The sequence below is a fragment of the Myotis yumanensis genome, unplaced genomic scaffold, assembly GCF_028538775.1.
Source record: "Myotis yumanensis isolate MYYU_CA2020_CCGP unplaced genomic scaffold, mMyoYum1.0.hap1 SCAF_16, whole genome shotgun sequence".
Taxonomy (NCBI): domain Eukaryota; kingdom Metazoa; phylum Chordata; class Mammalia; order Chiroptera; family Vespertilionidae; genus Myotis; species Myotis yumanensis.
The window spans coordinates 17115154-17134076 of NW_027223767.1; the positions used below are offsets into that span (position 1 = coordinate 17115154).

Sequence of the window (18923 nt, forward strand, 5' to 3'; positions counted from 1 at the left end):
AGTGTTATCTCTACAGAGTGAGGTTATATTGTATTTCTGTGGGGTGTCCTCTTCTTGCCTGGCCTTATGTATTTATTAATAGAGGCTATCCCTTCCTAGCTGCCAAATTCTTTTGGGCTGTTTTCAAGAAAAGACAGATGTCAGTGGATGGGTTGTTTGAACTGCTGTCTGAATTATTCCTGATGCCCCATCTAGACAAAGGCAGTGGAAACTCCTACAGAAGTACTTCTGGCCTTTTACTCAGACTTACACCGCCCTTAAATCATACCAGTTCTTCAATGTCTTGCGGAAATGCCAGCTCATCCAGAAAGCCTTTCCTAACTGATAGCCCAACCTGATACCCCCTTTCACTGAAAACTTGTTTGTCTTATGCTCTTAGTTGCCAAGTTCATCCATTTATTTCAGAAATATTGAGCACCTACTGTATGCAAAGTGTTATGGTGAGCATTGAGGATGCAGAGGTGGGTCAGGCATAAGTCTGTCCTGAAACCACTTAGAGTGGGTACAGGGGTAATGGGGTGCTCTAGAGAGGTTAGCAGATATAAGCACTATGAAGTATACAAGTAAAGTGTTGCAGGAGTTTAGGCAGATGAGTTTGATAAGGAGAAGGATCAGGACAACTTTTATAGAAGAGAAACACTTTTAGTTGAATCTTAAAGGATTTGAGCACTTGTGGTTAGTGAGAGAACATTCCAGATAAAATGAACAGTTTGAGCAAAGATAGGGAGGTATGAAATGAAAGAGTGTGAAACCTTATAACTCAAGTTAGAGTGGATTTGGGAGGGTAATTGGAAGGCAGTTTAATTATTCTTTAATTATTTGATATGTGTGGGAGATGTTTGGCTCCCATTGATATGTCAATGCAGGTAGTATTTATTGAATGAGTTTAGATCTAGATCTATAATTAGACCCAGAGGGTGACACAACAAGAATAATGGATTTCAGAGATTTTAGGAGACACAGCATCAGATTTCTCTCTCATTCATATGGAATCCTCTATGCAGGATCCCCTAGAACTGACAGTCACACAACATGGGGACCTAATTTGGTTTCTGGAGGCTTCCACCACCTATCCCAGCATGTCTGCAGTGGCTGCTCTGCCTTGTTTGCATATGTAAAGCAAACCTTTATAGAAAAGAGGATGTCTGTAGGGTCTGTTGGCCAAGAGAGCAGGGGATGGAAGAAGATGGCCAGAGGCCTGGGGTGGTTTCTAGGGGCTGTCCAGAGAGAACAAGAGGATATTCATGGCAAGGACTTTGCAAGATACTCTAAACTTCTATAATTTGTCATTTTTTATGCACTATAAATAATTTTCAGAAAAAACTGGTAACATGGGAAAGACTCAGGTTCTATTTTGAGAGGAAAGCAAGAAAGAGTGATGATTATGATGGTGGAGGGGTGGTTGCAAAGGCATGGGTGGGAGAGACTGTGGCCTGCCTTCCACAGTGGAAGTCCATGGGATACAACATTGAAGAGGCATGAAAAGCAGGCTGGTGTCCTTTGGGCCAGTGGTCGGCCACTGGTGGTCTGCTGACCACTGGTGGTCTGTGAGGTCCAAAAGGTTGGTGACCACTGCTTTGGGCAATCTTTGGAGAAAACAGAAAGCAGAGGGCTGGGAGGCAGGCTGTTGGTGCCCGAGAAGTGCCTTTAGAAACCTGTGGTTCTGTGCCATTTGGTGGCAGATTTAGAAAAACTGAACCAGGCAGACATATCAGAGGAAAGGTTCTCACAGGATGGGTGAGGGAGGAGAGTCCCAGAGTTAACTGAGAAGCAGAATGAAGTGAGACAGGTGCCGATTGTAACTGTGACCTACCTATCGAAAGAGCCTGCTTGTTCACAAGCTAGTTGGGACAGGTCTGTATGCGAATAAGAGAGCCTGAGGTTTGCAAGGCACAGCCACAAAGTGTGGGAACAGGTTTCTCAGTCAGAAGAGGGGTCCAGAGCAGCTCCAGAGAGAATTGCAGAAGAACGTGGTATCTATCAGGAGTGACCTTGAGGACTTGGTTGGAAGCAGCCATCTTGGGATGGTCCGACCACTAGACACATTTCTGGTGTCCTCATACAATCCTTTCTCTGGTGGCCCCATAGTTGTTTGGGTTTTAGTAAACATACAGCGGGATGGCTCAGCAACAGGTACTTAACAAAAAAAAAGAAGACCAGACATTTGGCTTGGCCAGTGTGGCTCAGTGGTTGAGCATCAACCTATGAACTAGGAGGTCATGGTATTATTCCTGGTCATGGCACATGCCCAGGATTGCAGTGGGCTCAGTTCCCAGTGGGGAGAGGGCAGGAGGCAGCTGATCAATGATTTTCTCTCATCATTGATGTTTCTATCTCTCTCTCCCTCCCCCTTCCTTGCTAAAATCAATTATATATATATGAAAACCAGACATTTGGTCAGTACATTTGGTATTTATTCTAATCCCAATAAATCTAACCCCAAAATGCGTCACCATAGTTTCCTCATTAGTGTAATGAGGGAGCAGATACTCTCCAAGATACCAACCAACCAGGTCCTTCTTTGACTCAATAATATTATATACATGGTATACTGAATATAACTAAGTGTACTAACAAAGCCATTATAGAGGTTATGGTAAAAATATTTAACAAACACCAGACTGCTACCCTGTACCAGTGGATTCTGGCTGAATATTATCCACAGTGGATCCCACCGTGACTCAGGGTCTATGTTATTGATGGGAAACTGACATTGCATCTTGGATTTGTTGTTTCTCAATATTTAGGAACTTATTTTCATTATTCCTACCTCATGATGAACACAGTTGCAGATATCACAGCTTTTAATTATTATTATCTATGATGCTTTTAATTACACTTTTTAAAAATTTACCTTTACTGTTGAAAATATTACAGATGTCCCCACCCTCCTCACTGGCTCCCTTCACCTGCTCCCATTCCTTCCCCAGGTTTTCCCCACACTATTTTCTGTCTGTGGGTTATGCTTATATACAGATAAATTCATTGATTAATCTCACCCCACCTCTCCCTTTTCCCTCTGAAATACATCAGTCTGTGGCATGCTTCAATGCCTCTGATCTTTTTGTTAATCAGTTTATTTTGTTCATTTCATTCTTGTGATATTTTTCTTTCTCTGACTGGCTTATTTTGCTTAGCATAATAGTCTCCAGGTCCATCCATGCTGTCTCAAAGGATAAGAGATCCTGTTACAGCTGCATAGTATTCCATTGTGTAAATGTACCACAGTTTTTAAATCATTTCATTTACTGATGGGCACTTGGGCTGTTTCTAGATCTTAGCTATTGTAAATAACGTTGCTATGAACATAGCAGTGCATATATACTTCTAAAAATCCTAAGTATTTCCATGTACTAATAACATATATATATTTTTAAAAGAAGCACAGTGGAGCAAATGTTATTCCTTCATAGAGCAGTGAGGCAAATTTGAATCCATACAGCAGTCTAAACCTTTACTTAATCTGCTGGCTAGCAGCACCTTGAACTTTCTGGAAACATGACAGAAAGGAGCTACTGAGCTCCTATTGGCAGCCTTTGAAGATCTCTGTAATCTGGAAAATACAGAACATTGAAAGTATATGTTTATTATTATAAAAGTACTCAGGTTCATTCTAGATCATTTGAAAGCAAAAAAAAGAATTAAAAAAATCTCTCATATTCCTACTAGTCAATGGTACTGGGTCATTTTTCTAGGAACCCGCATATGTAATTCAGGTATAAGCTATTTCGTGCTTTGCCTTTCATTTTATATGATGAAAGTTATCTTACAATTGGGACTTTTGGGTTTTATAGCTGACCCTTGTTGGCATATAAGGTACCTATTGACTTGCATATAATTTAAAAAATTTAACTTGCTAATCCTATATAATAAAAGGCTAATATGCAAATTGACCAAACAGCAGAATGACTGGTCACCATGATGTGCACTGACCACCAGGGGGCAGACGCTCAATGCAGGAGCTGCCCCCAGCTTGCAGGCCCCAGGCCAGCCACGGTGGGTGCCAGCGGGGGCCCCCAAATCACCCTGCTGTTTGCCCCGCAGAGGAAGACGACCTTTGGCAGTGGTGGTGGTGGGGGGAGGGAGTGAGCAGCTGCGTGCCAACCATGAGCCGGCTTCTGGCTGAGCGGTGCTCCCGCTGTGGGAGCGCACTGACCACCGGGGGGCAGCTCCGGCATTGAGCATCTGCTCCCTGGTGGTCAGTGTGTGTCATAGTGACTGGTCGTACTGGTGGTTCGGTCATAATGGTGGCTTAGGCTTTTATATATAAAGATTATCAATGAGAATAGCGTAATTCCTTTTTTTGGCTGTTAGTCTTAAGATTTGCTAACTTTAAAAAATGAGTTGAAAAGCTTCCATTTTTTCTAAGTAAGAAAAGTTTGTTACATGATAATTTTATTTATATTGATAATTTAACATAATCTGTATAAGAAATATGTGAGCCTGGAGCCTACACGTGGAAATACATTATTGACAATATATTTTTCCCTTGTAACTAGTTTATGTGGTGTGAGGACTGTCCTTGAATTGATTGTTAAAATTTAGGAGTAGGTAGTATTCCATTATTATTTATTTTTGGTCTGTGGTTATACCAATTTTTCAATCCCTAGTTTTGTGTATTTTTACATTTTTATTGATTAGATACATTCTAGGTATTTATTTCTTTGTACTGTTTTTTTTTTAAAAAAAACTTGTAATCAATTCTTTAATTCGTTTTTATTTTACCATCTGATAATTTCTACTTTCCCCATTATTTCCCCCCAAAATCTCATATAGATTGTTGATGGGAGGACTTCATTCCTTGAATCTAGAGAAGAAAGGAAGTAATAATTTATATATCTTTCATGAGGTCCTGGGGGTGGGGGGCCCAAGGCACCAGGCAACTCACCTAGAAGCTGGGTAAAGACTGAAGTGAAGACAGAGAGAGGGTTAGTAAGTGAGGCACAGCCTACAGGTTGGGAAAATAACCACTAAGACACTTGAGAATTTACTAAATTGGGAAGACTCGTCCCTTCCACTATGAGATGTCTTCTTACAGGGACCCATGGAAGCAGAATCTGGGGCCAATGGAACAGGCGCTACTGAATTCATCCTGCTGGGCTTGGTGGACACACCGGGGTTGCTACCACTTGTCTTTGTGCTCTTCCTCTTTGCCTACCTGCTCACAGTTGGGGGAAACCTCAGCATCCTGGCTGCCATCTTGGTGGAGCCCAAACTCCACACCCCCATGTACTTCTTCCTGGGGAACCTATCAGTGCTGGACATTGGGTGCATCACAGTCACTGTTCCCTCAATGTTGAGTCGCCTCTTGTCCCACAAGCGTGCAGTTCCCTATGGAGCCTGCCTCACACAGCTTTTCTTCTTCCATCAGTTGGCTGGTGTGGACTGCTTCCTGTTGACAGCCATGGCCTATGACCGATTCCTGGCCATCTGCCGGCCCCTCACCTACAGCACCCGCATGAGCCAGATGGTTCAGAAGATACTGGTGGCTGTGTCCTGGGCTTGTGCCTTCACCAATGCACTGACCCACACTGTGGCCATATCCACACTCAACTTCTGTGGTCCCAATGTGATCAATCACTTCTACTGTGACCTGCCACAGCTCTTCCAGCTCTCTTGCTCCAGTACCCAACTCAATGAGCTGCTGCTTTTTGGTCTGGGTATCCTCATGGCAGGTGTACCTGTGATTCTTATTGTCACTTCCTACATCCATGTGGCAGCTGCAGTCCTACGGATCCGCTCAGTGGAGGGCAGGAAGAAGGCCTTCTCCACATGCGGCTCCCACCTCACTGTGGTCGCCATCTTCTATGGGACAGGCATCTTCAGTTACATGCGTCTGGGTTCAGTGGAGGCTTCAGACAAGGACAAGGGGATTGGCATCCTCAATACTGTCATCAGCCCTATGCTGAACCCACTCATCTACAGCCTCCGGAACCCTGATGTGCAGGGTGCCCTGCACAAAGTGCTCATGGGGAAGTGAGCCCCTGCATGAGACGTGTCTCAGGAGGGTAGAATCACAGCACCTGGTCCTTCCCTTTCATAGATCCTTGAGCCTGATGACTTGTTAGGAGTGAGACTTCTTGTTCCCCAGGAGGCTCTCCCTGATAAAGGGTGTGCAGGTTCTCTAGACCAGAATCCTTGGCTCATTGCCATTTTGACCTAGCTACCCTTTTCACTCCAGATGTGCTTCCCTGCCATGTGAGGACACAGTGGGATGGTGGCTTTCTGCAACCCAGGAAGCTCTGTATCTTGGGAGATTGGTGGTCCTACAGGCAGCCCTTTGTTTATTTTCTGCCTGGGTCCCCAAAAATGCACCAACAAAGATTCTCTCCAAACTGGAATATGGAAAGGCGCAGCCTAGTTCCAAGTATTAGCACCCCCTCCTGTCGGCTTCCCCTGAAACAGCTCCCCAACTGCTCTTACACAGGACTCCCCACAAGAATTCAGACCAGCCCTCACAGGTTTGGCTCACTGGATAGAGCGTCGGCCTGTGGACTGAGGAGTCCCAGGTTCGATTCCGGTCAAGGTCAAGGGCATGTACCTTGGTTGCAGGCACATTCCCAATAGGGGTTGTGCAGGAGGCAGCTGATGGATGCTTCTCTCTCATCGATGTTTCTAACTCTTTATCCCTCTCCCTTCCACTCTGTAAAAAAAATCAATAAAACAGATTTAAAAAAAAAAGGATTCAGACCTAGTGCAGTATAATTTGAGACACTGATTTCCAGTGCCCTGTCTACATTGCAAGATGCTGGGGTATTTAACAGTGCAGAGTTTATATTTCGTTTTAGGTGTCTTCTTTTTTCTAAAATGGAATATATATTGATTTAAAAGTTTTCATTAGAAATTATGTTTATAAAAATAAAAACAAGACAAAATTTTAGCAGTGAAAAATTAAAGTAAAAAACTTCACTCCATTTGTTCTCATCCTTAATAATTTAATTTTCAAGAAAAAAGACACCACTGTTAAGAATTTGGTGCTTTTCCATTTTTTATGCATATATAAACGTGTTTATAATTTTTATATTAATATTAACATGTTTATACAATATAAACATATTGTATATTTTCTATCAATAAGGGCATGTTATGCCATGTTTTATTGTTGACATGGTAGACTTTTTCACCTGTCAAATACCTAAAACTTACCTTATCCATTTTAATGACTGCCTAATGTTAATTTATGAACCAATCATAATTTACTTAACCTTATTCCTTTTGTTGGAGTTTAGACTGTTTCTAGATTTACCGCAATTATGATCAATAATGTAAAAAATAATCTTTAAATATGTGTTTCCATTATCTTGTAAGAATTGCCATAAAATAAGTTCTAATTAATAAGATTACTGAATTGAATAAATAAAAATTCCTAAATAAAAATTTAGATTTTTGATAAATATTTCCTTCTTAGCATACAAAAATTTGCACAATTTTATTATTTCAGTGGTGAATAAAAAGGTTCCCTATACCTTTGTCAACAGAGGCTATTGTCAAGAAATTATTCTAATTTTTGAGAATATAGTGGTTGAAAATTACCAACTATTATTTTAATATGCATGTCTTTGATGTTCACATAAGGTTGAATATATCTTCAAATGTTTATTATCCATGACCTGGACTGAATTGTGTCCCATCAATTTCATATGTTGAAACCCTAACTCCCAATGTGAGATAGGCATAGGGTCTTTAGTAGGTAATTGGGGTTACATTAGGATGGGGCCCTAATCGATAGGACCATGGCATTAGACGGGAGGAAGAAATAGAGAGGAACGCTCTCTCCCCTGCCATGTGAGGACACAGTGGGAAGGCAGCTCTGTGAGCAGGAGGAGAGCTCTCACCACAACCTGACCACATCAGCACCCAGATCTCAGACTTCCAGCTTCCAAAACTGTAATGAAATACAGTTCTGTTGTTTAAATTATCCAGTCGATGATATATATTTTTTTTAAATAGAGGCCTGAGCTGACTAATGCAATCCATTAGTATTTCCTCATTGGAAATTATTTTTTCCCAAGATTGTACATTAAATTTTCAGAACTTATTCATCTTATAAATGAAAGGTGTACCCTTTGACCTAGATCTCCCCATTTCCCTCCTTCCACGTTCCCCCCACCACCCAGTTAGTTCCTGGCAACCAAAATTCTACTCTCTGTTTCCATGACATTGGCTTAAAACAAAAGTTTCCACATACAAGTGATATTGAGGAGATAGAAGAGGGGATTGGTAGTTAGGGATGGGACCATGGGAGGAAAGGAAAATATGGAAGTCCAAGAATAACAGGATACAGCAGTGATGGCGAACCTATGACACGTGTGTCTGAGGTGACACGCGAACTCATTTTTTTTGGTTGATTTTTCTTTGTTAAATGGCACTTAAATATATAAAATAAATATCAAAAATATAAGTCTTTGTTTTACTATGGTTGCAAATATCAAAAAATTTCTATATGTGACACGGCACCAGAGTTAAGTTAGGGTTTTTCAAAATGCTGACAAGCCGAGCTCAAAAGGTTCGCCATCCCTGGGATACAGCTTGCTGACTAGTGGCGAAGGCCCTCTGGCTGGGCAAACACCCAGCTAGGAGGGAGCTGCTGGGACAACCCAACTGGGCAGGGAAGACCAACACCCCTAGACAGAGAGCTTCCCCTATCCCTAGACCAGCGGTTCTCAACCTGTGGGTCGTGACCCCTCTGGCGGTCGAACGATCCTTTCACAGGGGTCGCCTAAGACCATCCTGCATATCAGATATTTACATTACGATTCATAACAGTAGCAACATCACAGTTATGAAGTAGCAACGAAAATAATTTTATGGTTGGGTCACAACATGAGGAACTGTATTTAAAGGGCCAGAACCACTACCCTAGACAGAGAGTTTCCCCTACCTCTATACAAACAGCTTGCCTTAGCAACCTCTAGACAGAGAGCTTCTGCAGAAGAACCAATCAGAAGCCAGCAGGGCATATATGTATATCCCTCCTAGACAGAGTGCTTCGGCAGCAACCCACTTGGGTCCCCACTGTGCTAGGGGGAGTCTGTCTAACTCTCAGTAAACTTTCACTTACCTCTTTGTCCATGAACTCATTGTTCAGTTTTGCAAGACAACAAACCTGCAAAGTCTGAACGCAGCACTTTGGTTTCAATACCACACAGAACATGTCTCTCTCTATCTGGCTTATTTCACTCAGCATAATGTCATCAAATTCCATCCATGTTGTCACAGTGGCAGTAATTTCTTCTTTTTGTGCCTGAATCTATATTTTATTGATTTCAGAGAGAGGAAGGGAGAGGGAGAAAGAGATAGAAACATCAATGATGAGAAAGAATCATTGATTGGCTGCCTCCTGCACAGCCCCTACTGGGGATTGAGCTCATGACCCAGGCCTGTGCCCTGACCGGGAATTGAACTGTAACCTCCTGGTTGATAGGTCGACACTCAACCAGTGAGCCACACTGGCCAGGCCTGAATAATATTTTTTGTATATACATACCACATTTTGTTTATCCAATCACCTGTCAGAGGGTAAGAAGGATTCCCCTATCAATATCAAAGGAAGCACAGTGCTTCCAATACCATGATTTCAGACATCTAACTGTGGACAAAAAATTCCCATTATTTTAAGCAGCCCAGTCTGATGTCCTTTGTTATGGTAGCTCTAGAAAATGATTATATCGGATCTTTATGTGCTAATCAGACTAGGTTCTAGAGAAGTTACTTATATGAATAATTTAATACCTCAGATGAAGGTATGTTCTCCCAGAGATCATTCATTTCTTTCAAAGATGATTTGTTTCTGCTTCTGGTGGTACCTGGCAGCTGCCTCTCTTAGTCTGTTCAGACTGCTAGACTATCATAGACTGGACGGCATATAAAAACATAAATTAATTTCTCACAGTTTTGGAGGCTGGAAAGTCCAAGACCAAGGTGCCAGCAGATTCAGTGCCATGTGAGGGCCCACTTCCTGGTCCATGTCATAGCTGGCCATCTTCCTGTTGTGTTTTCAAGGACAGAAGGGATGAATGGCAGAAGGGGTGAGGGAGTTCTCTGGGGTTACTTTTATAATTTTTTCAATCCTTATTCAAGGAGTGAGGATATTTTCTCATTGATACTAGAGAGAGTGGAAGGAAGGGGAGAAAGGGGAGAGAGAGAAGGGAAGAGAGAGAGAGACATCCATGTGACAGAGACACAAACATTGGTTGCCTCCCACATGCACCCAAACTGACTGGAGGTGAGGAGCAGACCTGCAACCACAATATGTGCCCTTCACACCGAATTGAACCTACTGCCCTCCAGGGCGCAGGCTGATGCTCTAACCATCAAGCAATGCTGGCTAGGGCTAGGGGTCACTTTTATTTTATTATTTAAAAATGTATATGTTTTTTATTTCAGAGAGGAAGGGAGAGAGAGAGATAGACACTTCAATGATGCTGCCTCCTGCATGCCCCAAACTGGGAATCAAGCCCCCAACATGGGCATGTGCCTTGACTGGGAATCCAATCATGATCTCCTGGTTCATAGGTTGACATTCAACCACTGAGAGACACTGGCCAGGCTCTGGGGTCACTTTTAAAGGGCACTGATCCCATTCATGAGACCTCTACCCTCATGAGCTAATTACCTGCCAAAGACCCCACCTCTGAACACCATCACATTAGGGATTAGGATTTCAACGTTTGAACTTTGATGGGGACACAAAATTCAGTCTATACCAGTGGCGCTACTTGTCCAGCACAGCTTTAAACTGGTTAAAGATTTCTGACCACCAAGATCATGTGTAACTAGGCTGAAAATTAATATGAAGGCTGGTTCTTGCATTAATGTAAATACTGCAGTAGTAGTTTTCCTCTTTTACTTGAAAATTATTTTAAAAGTATATTTGATTTTGTTGTAGATTTTTATTGATGTTTAAGCTTCTACTATCATTTATAATTTTTTATGTTTAGAAAAATGTTTCTGAATAATGAAGAGCCTTAACGTTCACACATTACATCCCCAAGCCAACAATGCAAGCCTAACTCAGGAGGCTCAACTGCCAATACGAACACCAAGTCTATAATTCTTTGCTACTCTGAGAATAAGTAGCAGATACAATGGGAGAGCAAGAGAGTGACACTGGAGGTAGCAGGTGCATGTGGATCTCAGTGCTACAGACTGAGCTATTGGGGAGGAGCTGAGGCTGCTATTACTTGAGGGTTGAATGCTTCAGGCTCAATCCTAGAGCACAGTCTGTGGTATATTTGAAACAGTATTTATCACAAACAACAGGAGCTAAAAGTATATAGTTTGGGGGAAAGGGATTGATTAGAAGATGGTGGGGGAGTAAGTCACATCACATAATTGTTGAGATTATGTACCTTGGAATCAATCAGACAAATACAAGTTCTAACTCTGTGGCCTTTGGCAAATTACTGAATCACTCTGAATGTGAATTTATTTATCTGTAAAATGGAAATAATAAAGGGGTCTACTTCATGGAATTGTTTAAAGGTTGATTGGGATTCAGTGCATATAAAGCTCATGGTATGGTGTAACATACATGGCAAGCACATGACAAATGTTACCAATTGTTATGTTAGTGACAACATTCGTGGTCTCCTACTAGGAACTTTGTGTATTACTTCATTTAATCCTCCCAGCAACCTGAAGAGGGGATAGTACTCTTATTCCAAAGGCAAGAATACTGGGGTCCAAAGGGGTTCAGTAGCTGCTAGTAACAGGAGAGCAGATCTATTCTTCTACAAAGTCCAGAAGAGGGTAGGCTCTCACATGGACCATGGGAGTAATTCACTGAGGAGGACATGAGAGTCCAAGGGCTGCACTACACAACCTCTCCAAATTCCTGTGTTTCCTCCTCTCTCCCACTAGGCTGTCATCTCTAAGGTCCTGGCCCAGAAGCTAGTGGTGGGGTGCATCTTCCCAGGGGGCCCTCCCGGCACAGCACAGTGCTCCCGCCCCCTCTCAGAATCATTATGGGACTCCCACAGCACGGTCTCTGTGGCCCTCACTAACAAGGCCCCGGGTGAGAATGTACGCTGTTCCTGAGAATTCATTAAGAATTTGACGTTTGAAAAGGTTTCTCCAGTTTTTGCCTCCTTTCTTGGGTTTCTCCCTCATCTCCAGCTTCAGAAGTCAGCTTGTCTCTGCCCACAGGTCCTATTTGGACTACACAACTGAGAGAGCCAAGTTCCCTGGGTGACAAACAACTCCCCTATGTTCTAGGCGTTAAGTGGAGTTATTAAGGTAACTGCCCAAATTATCCCACAGATTAATATGGGGGGCGGCGGAAGGAGGGGAAATAGAAATAATGTTTAGAGAATTTCTAAATCACCACAGAGTCATGAGGCCCCACTGCTTGGCCGCTGTAGTATTAATTAGGGCTTATATTATCTACCTGTGCTTAGCTCTCCCCTTATTCTCTTCTCCCTTCTTGGGCTAATTTTGAGGTCCCAGGAGGATAATACTATGGTGGAGAAATCCATGTCAGAGATGGTCTCAGCCTCTTTATCTCATTTCCATATATATAGCCCCTTATCTGCCTCCTGAGTAGCTGGCGGAGCTTGGGCAGATTCTCGCCCCCTTTAAACTCCTTTTCATAAACCCCACTGACCTCTGTGCCAATGCAAGGTGAGTTCTTTCATGGCCCTCCCTCTGCTCCCATGTAAGAGGGAAGGGACTTGAGTAGTCAAACCTCCTGGTTTTACAGATGCAGCAACCAAGGTCTCACAAGCAAAAATCAGAGACTTGCTCAGGATGACATATCAGGTGAGAGGAAGAGCTGGGACTTTGACCCAGAGATTGGGGTTCCTCCTTCAGGCATCTCTATCAGTTCTCTCTCTTTTAGATGAAAGCTGGTTGTTTTTATTTATTCTGTTAAGGGTGAGTGAGGTGAAACTCATTGTTCGAATTCCATGCTCAGAACCCAGTCCTTACTAGGCAGCCTGACCAGTTCCCTAAGACCAACTCCTGTAGGCCACAATGATGCCCTCTTTGTCAGAATATATTAATTTATCTGTGAATGGAACATAGCTAAAACGAATTTGTGCATATAGTTCTCAAAGTTGAGTCAGTCTCGATTGTTATCCTAAAATGGACTGTAGGAGTACACTGAACGACTAACTGATTGGGCCAGAAGGTGAAGTGGTGAGTGCCACATAGAAGGCAAAGTGCAGTGGGAATGTTGACGATGTAAATATCACTTTAAGGTGGGCACAGATCAGGGAGGTATTTCTGGAGGAGGGAGCATTTGCGCTGAGTTTGAAAAACTTTGACCATGTGATGTTGGAACAAGGACATTCTACATAGAGGAGATAGCATGAGCAAAGATGGGGGATATAGGAAGTCACAAAGTTTGCAATCTGATGACATGGGTTAAAACAAAAAGGGAAATTAAGGGGCAGCTGCTGACTGTGACGGTGACCTACCCAAGGCACTCATCTGGACTTCAGCTACTGCAGACTGGGATCTAAAAGGGCACAGCTACAGTGATTGTGGGACTGGGTCTTTGAGTCATAAGAATGAGTCAGAAATAGATTTTGAGAGAATTGCAGGAGAAGGACATGGCCTTATGATCCTTGAGATACCTTGGTTTTCTTAGAGCAGCGGTATGTGTGAAGGTTAAGGGCAGGCTCTGGAGTCAGACTACATGGGTTAAAATCCAGCCTCTGCCACTTGCTTTATGTGACTTATGTGACTTAAACAGGGATTAAAAATGGTATGCATCTAATAGGAATGGAATAAATGAGTTAATACATGCAACGCATTTAGACCTGTACAGAGTGCCTAGTCCAGAGTCAGTGTCTTGGGAACTGTTAGCTATGATTATTATCAGGGGCAGCCTGTGCAGTGGAAATCACAGGGGAAGTGGTTTCTGGTTTCTGTTTTGTTCAGTTAGTTTATTGTGATGTGGCACTTAATAGGCATGTCTTGATCATGCACAGGAGGTGGTATTTTATAAAATATTATTAGAGTAAATGATATTCATTGTAGACACATCAGAAAGTGGAGAAGATTAGAAGGAAGATAATAAAAATCACCTGTATTATTACTCAAATCAAGGATACATGTTGGTCTTTCCTTCAAGTCTTGTTTCCCTGTGAGTGAGAGTGTGAGCATTGAATGTTTTTGTGTTAATATTAAAATGATATTATGTTGTATGGTTTTGCAGTATTGGGGTGCTTAATATTTTTCTGCTGCAGGGAAGTTTATATAGCATGAGGATATTTTATTCATTAAAGTTTAAACAAACTTTCTTTCAACAGTTTTGTGAGCCTAGAGATTGCTGCTAGAGTAATTATTTTTTGATATTTTTTCTCTGTTTAATTTGCATTTTAAGACTATTTAAAATATATTTTAATTGACATTTTTCTATAATTGTGCCTATTTACTTAAATTTTTTATTTAAGTATTATAGAGTTATAGGGAGTATTCTCTTAAAATTTATTTTATTTTTTCTTGTGTATCTCTGGCTGTAATATTTTCTATTTGTAATTGCTTGCATTTACCCATTTTTTTTCTTGCCTATACTTACTTGCCCAGATATCAGTTTATTGGCTTATTTAATGGATTTACTTTTCTTTTGTTTTCCTAATATACTGTTTACTCATTCATCCTATCACTCTGTCTCCCACTTACTCAATCTTCTTCCCAAGAGAAGACCAGTACTTCCAGTGTCTCGAGTATTCTTCTGAATATATATTTACAAATAAAAATTCATATTATATTATATTATATTATATTATATTAATCATACTATACTATACTATATCAGTGTGCATGTGTGTGTTCTTTTCCTCCTTTTCAATGAAAACCAAAGCATACAGTATTCATTCTACAAGTTGTATTTTACATTGAATAATATAGCTTTGATATCTTTCAAATTAGCAGACAGAGCTGTTTTCTACAGTTGCATAGTTTTCCTTTGTAAGGATATACTGTTATGAGTTTAGCCAGTCCTCTAATAATGAAAAGATAGGTTATTTCAGTGATTTGCTATTACAAACAGTGCTGCAACAAACAGCCTCACACATATGGCACTTTTCACATGTGCCCATATATCTGTTGGATAAATTCTCAGAAGTGGAATTTCTGGGTAAAAGGAAAAACACTTTTGTAATTTTGAAAAATATTGCCAAATTTCCCTTAAAAAAAAAGATTTTTATTGACTTCGGAGAGGAAGGGAGATGGAGAGAGAGATAGAAACATCAACGATGCAAGGGAATCATTGTCTGGCCGCCTCCTGTATGTCCCACATTGGGGATCTAGTCAGAAACCCAGGCATGTGCCCTGATGGGGAATCAAACGCTGACCTCCTGATTTATAGGTTGATGCTCAGTCTCTGAGCCACTCCAGCTGGGCCCCTTTTTACCTTTTCAATTCTATCTGATAACTACCATGCAAATTCCGCTTGTGGCCAATCCTAACCTGGAAGCATACAGAGAATGGAATTTTGGAAATGTAATCCTGCTTAGCTAAATTGCTGGAATTTTGAAATTTTTATAGATTTGTCAATTTTGGTTATTTTAAAGTTTTTTTTCCACTTTTTTGAGTCATACATACACTAGTAAAATTCCACATCTCCCCTGAATAATTTTAATTTTGTATTTAAATATTTGATCCATTTAGAATATTATTTTTGCAAAATATATGAAGTATGTATACAAGTTACGTTTTTCCAGGATAGCTATGTTATTGCTTCTATTCATAGAATTTATTGCATAATACATTTTCCCATTCATTTAGGATGCCACTTACATCATGTATTAAATTCTTACATCACCTTAGGTCTATTCCTGGACTTGTCATTTTTTTTAGAGCTTATAAAATGTTATTTTATTTTAACTTTTTTTTCTCAGCTTTTTTGAAATGTAACTGACAATAAAATTGTAATATGTTTGAAGTGAACATACATGATGATTACATTGTGAAAGGATCCCTACAATTGAATTAGCACATCCATCACCTCGTATAGTTACTTTTTTTTGGTGAGAACACTGAAGTTCTCTTAGCAAATTTTAATGATGCAATGCAATATTACTAACCATAGTCACCATCATATACATTAGATCCTTAAACTTCATTCTTCTTTTAACTAAAAGTTTGCACCCTTTTACCAACCTCTCCCATTTCTTATAGTTTTTCTAATTTCTTGATGTGATTATTTAAACAATGTTCTTTCTTTTTGTTTTTTAATATATTAATTCAAGGTTATAAATTTTCTTCTGAACATTGATTTAATGATAACCCTTTATTCTGGTGTTTGTTGATTTCACTATCTCCCCTTTTCCTCCCACAGATATTATTTATTGTTAGTTTTGTTTTCCTCTTTGGTCCACCTGTTTCTTAACAATTTTTTAAAATATTTGGATTTATTTATAAAAATCATTTTTCTTCAAATTTGATTGTGATGAAATATTATTGTATGAATTATTTATTCTTTTAGAATTTTCTGAATTTTTAGTTTACATATGCTCTTTGGGGAGGGTGAATGTTTCATGGGCACTTGGAAAAGGTGAGCATATGAGTTCTACCTCTTGAATAATTAATTATATTAAAGTCTCTTAGAGCCTTACTTTTCTGTCAAATTAAGTCTATTATAAAAGTCAATAAAATCCACTAGCTATTATCTTATTTCTGCCTAAAATCCTGCACTTTTGGCTGTATGTATCAATACCAGATATTGGGAGCATTCATTTGCATAACTATTATGTCTTCTGGCACATAATAGGGTTGAGTTACTTTAGCATTTCCCTGTTGGTAATCCATGTAGATAGGTAACAGGCACTGTTTTCTTTATCTCTCACCCCAGCTTTATGTTTTGTCTACAGCCTGCAAATACAGCCTGCCTGTGAGATTTGTCATTTAGCTCTCCCCTGCTTCTTGAATCCAACTCAGGATCACAGAGGTAATGATGCCACACTATGCACCCTACTCCCATTATTGCAAAGAAGGGCTTTTGGTTGTATTCCCTAGTGAGTGCCCTTTTTCTGTGGAGAATTGTACTTCTCTAGACTTTCCTAAGGTCATGGATTTTATTCTTTCTGCCACTCTCCTATTTCATGTCCACTAATCTTGAAGGTCTCTGATCTAATTTGTGCTCTAAAAGTTTTGGATATTTACCAATTTCTTTGAAGATAGAATCTATATTTTTATTCTTATTTTTTTTTGTCTTGGGAAGAGATGAGATTTGAGGAGAGAAAGTTCCAGATTTACTCTGCTATGTTCAAATCAAAAATACACTTTCTACTTATTTATTTTTCCCAAGGGTTTTGTCCTTCAAATCTCTACAAATAGATTCTTTCTCTTAAGACAGGGAGGGAGGTTTAGAGTGATGATGTCACCTGTCCATATACCTGAGAATGCAGAAAAGCTATTGAGGTAAATGTTGAGAGAGTTAATAGTTGTGGTGTGGCCCCAGCTGGTTTGGCTTGGTGGATAGACCGTCGGCCTGTGGACTGAAGGGTCCCGGGTTTGATTCCAGTAAAGGGCACATGCCTGGGTTGCGGGCTCAATTCCCAGTAGGGGGCGTGCAAGAGGCAGCCAGTCAATGATTCACATCATTGATGTGTGTGTGTGCCTCTCTCACTCTCTCTGCCTTTCTCTCAGAAGTCAATAAAAATATATTTTAAAAAAATAGTCGTGGTGTGTCCTTGGGAATAAGAAAGTCATTCCTTGGAGAGGCGGGACTAAATAAAGGGCTCAAGGAGTCTATTTTCTTCTTTTTGAATAAATGTATGGAGAAGAATGATTCCTTATCTCCTTGGATGTTTCCTTGCAGGAACTAATGCAGCTAAATGGAACAGCTGGGGCCAATGGAACAGCCGTTACTGAATTCATCCTGCTGGGCTTGGTGGACACACCGGGGTTGCTACCACTTGTCTTTGTGCTCTTCCTGTTTGCATACCTGCTCACAGTTGGGGGCAACCTCAGCATCCTGGCTGCCATCTTGGTGGAGCCCAAACTCCACACCCCCATGTACTTCTTCCTGGGAAACCTATCAGTGCTGGACATTGGGTGCATCACAGTCACCGTTCCCTCAATGTTGGGCCGCCTCTTGTCCCACAAGCGTGCAGTTCCCTATAGAGCCTGCCTCACACAGCTTTTCTTCTTCCATCAGTTGGCTGGTGTGGACTGCTTCCTGTTGACAGCCATGGCCTATGACCGATTCCTGGCCATCTGCCGGCCCCTCACCTACAGCACCCGCATGAGCCAGATGGTTCAGAAGATACTGGTGGCTGTGTCCTGGGCTTGTGCCTTCACCAATGCACTGACCCACACTGTGGCCATATCCACACTCAACTTCTGTGGTCCCAATGTGATCAATCACTTCTACTGTGACCTGCCACAGCTCTTCCAACTCTCTTGCTCCAGCACCCAACTCAATGAGCTGCTACTTTTTGGTCTGAGTATCATAATGGCAGGTGTACCTGTGATTCTTATTGTCACCTCCTACATCCATGTGGCAGCTGCAGTCTTGCGAATACGCTCTGCTGAGGGTGGGAAGAAGGCCTTCTCCACATGTGGCTCCCACCTCACCGTGGTCGCCATCTTCTATGGGACAGGCATCTTCAGTTACATGCGTCTGGGTTCAGTGGAGGCTTCAGACAAGGACAAGGGGATTGGCATCCTCAATACTGTCATCAGCCCTATGCTGAACCCACTCATCTACAGCCTCCGGAACCCTGATGTGCAGGGTGCCCTGCACAAAGTGCTCATGGGGAAGTGAGCCCCTGCATGAGAGGTGTCTCAGGAGGGTAGAATCACAGCACCTGGTCCTTCCCTTTCATAGATCCTTGAGCCTGATGACTTGTTAGGAGTGAGACTTCTTGTTCCCCAGGAGGCTCTCCCTGATAAAGGGTGTGCAGGTTCTCTAGACCAGAATCCTTGGCTCATTGCCATTTTGACCTAGCTACCCTTTTCACTCCAGATGT

At 41.3% G+C, this 18923-nt stretch overlaps 2 protein-coding genes across 2 annotated transcripts; both read left to right on the top strand.

The window, feature by feature from the left end:
* The first annotated feature begins 5044 nt into the window (after window positions 1-5044).
* On the top strand, window positions 5045-5980 carry LOC138994229 (olfactory receptor 3A1-like). The gene has a single exon (XM_070394000.1). The coding sequence runs from the start codon at window positions 5045-5047 to the stop codon at window positions 5978-5980; it is 936 nt and encodes a 311-aa protein (XP_070250101.1).
* Window positions 5981-17776: 11796 nt separating this feature from the next.
* Window positions 17777-18718, top strand: LOC138994236 (olfactory receptor 3A2-like). Its single transcript, XM_070394017.1, has one exon. The coding sequence runs from the start codon at window positions 17777-17779 to the stop codon at window positions 18716-18718; it is 942 nt and encodes a 313-aa protein (XP_070250118.1).
* Window positions 18719-18923: the final 205 nt, after the last annotated feature.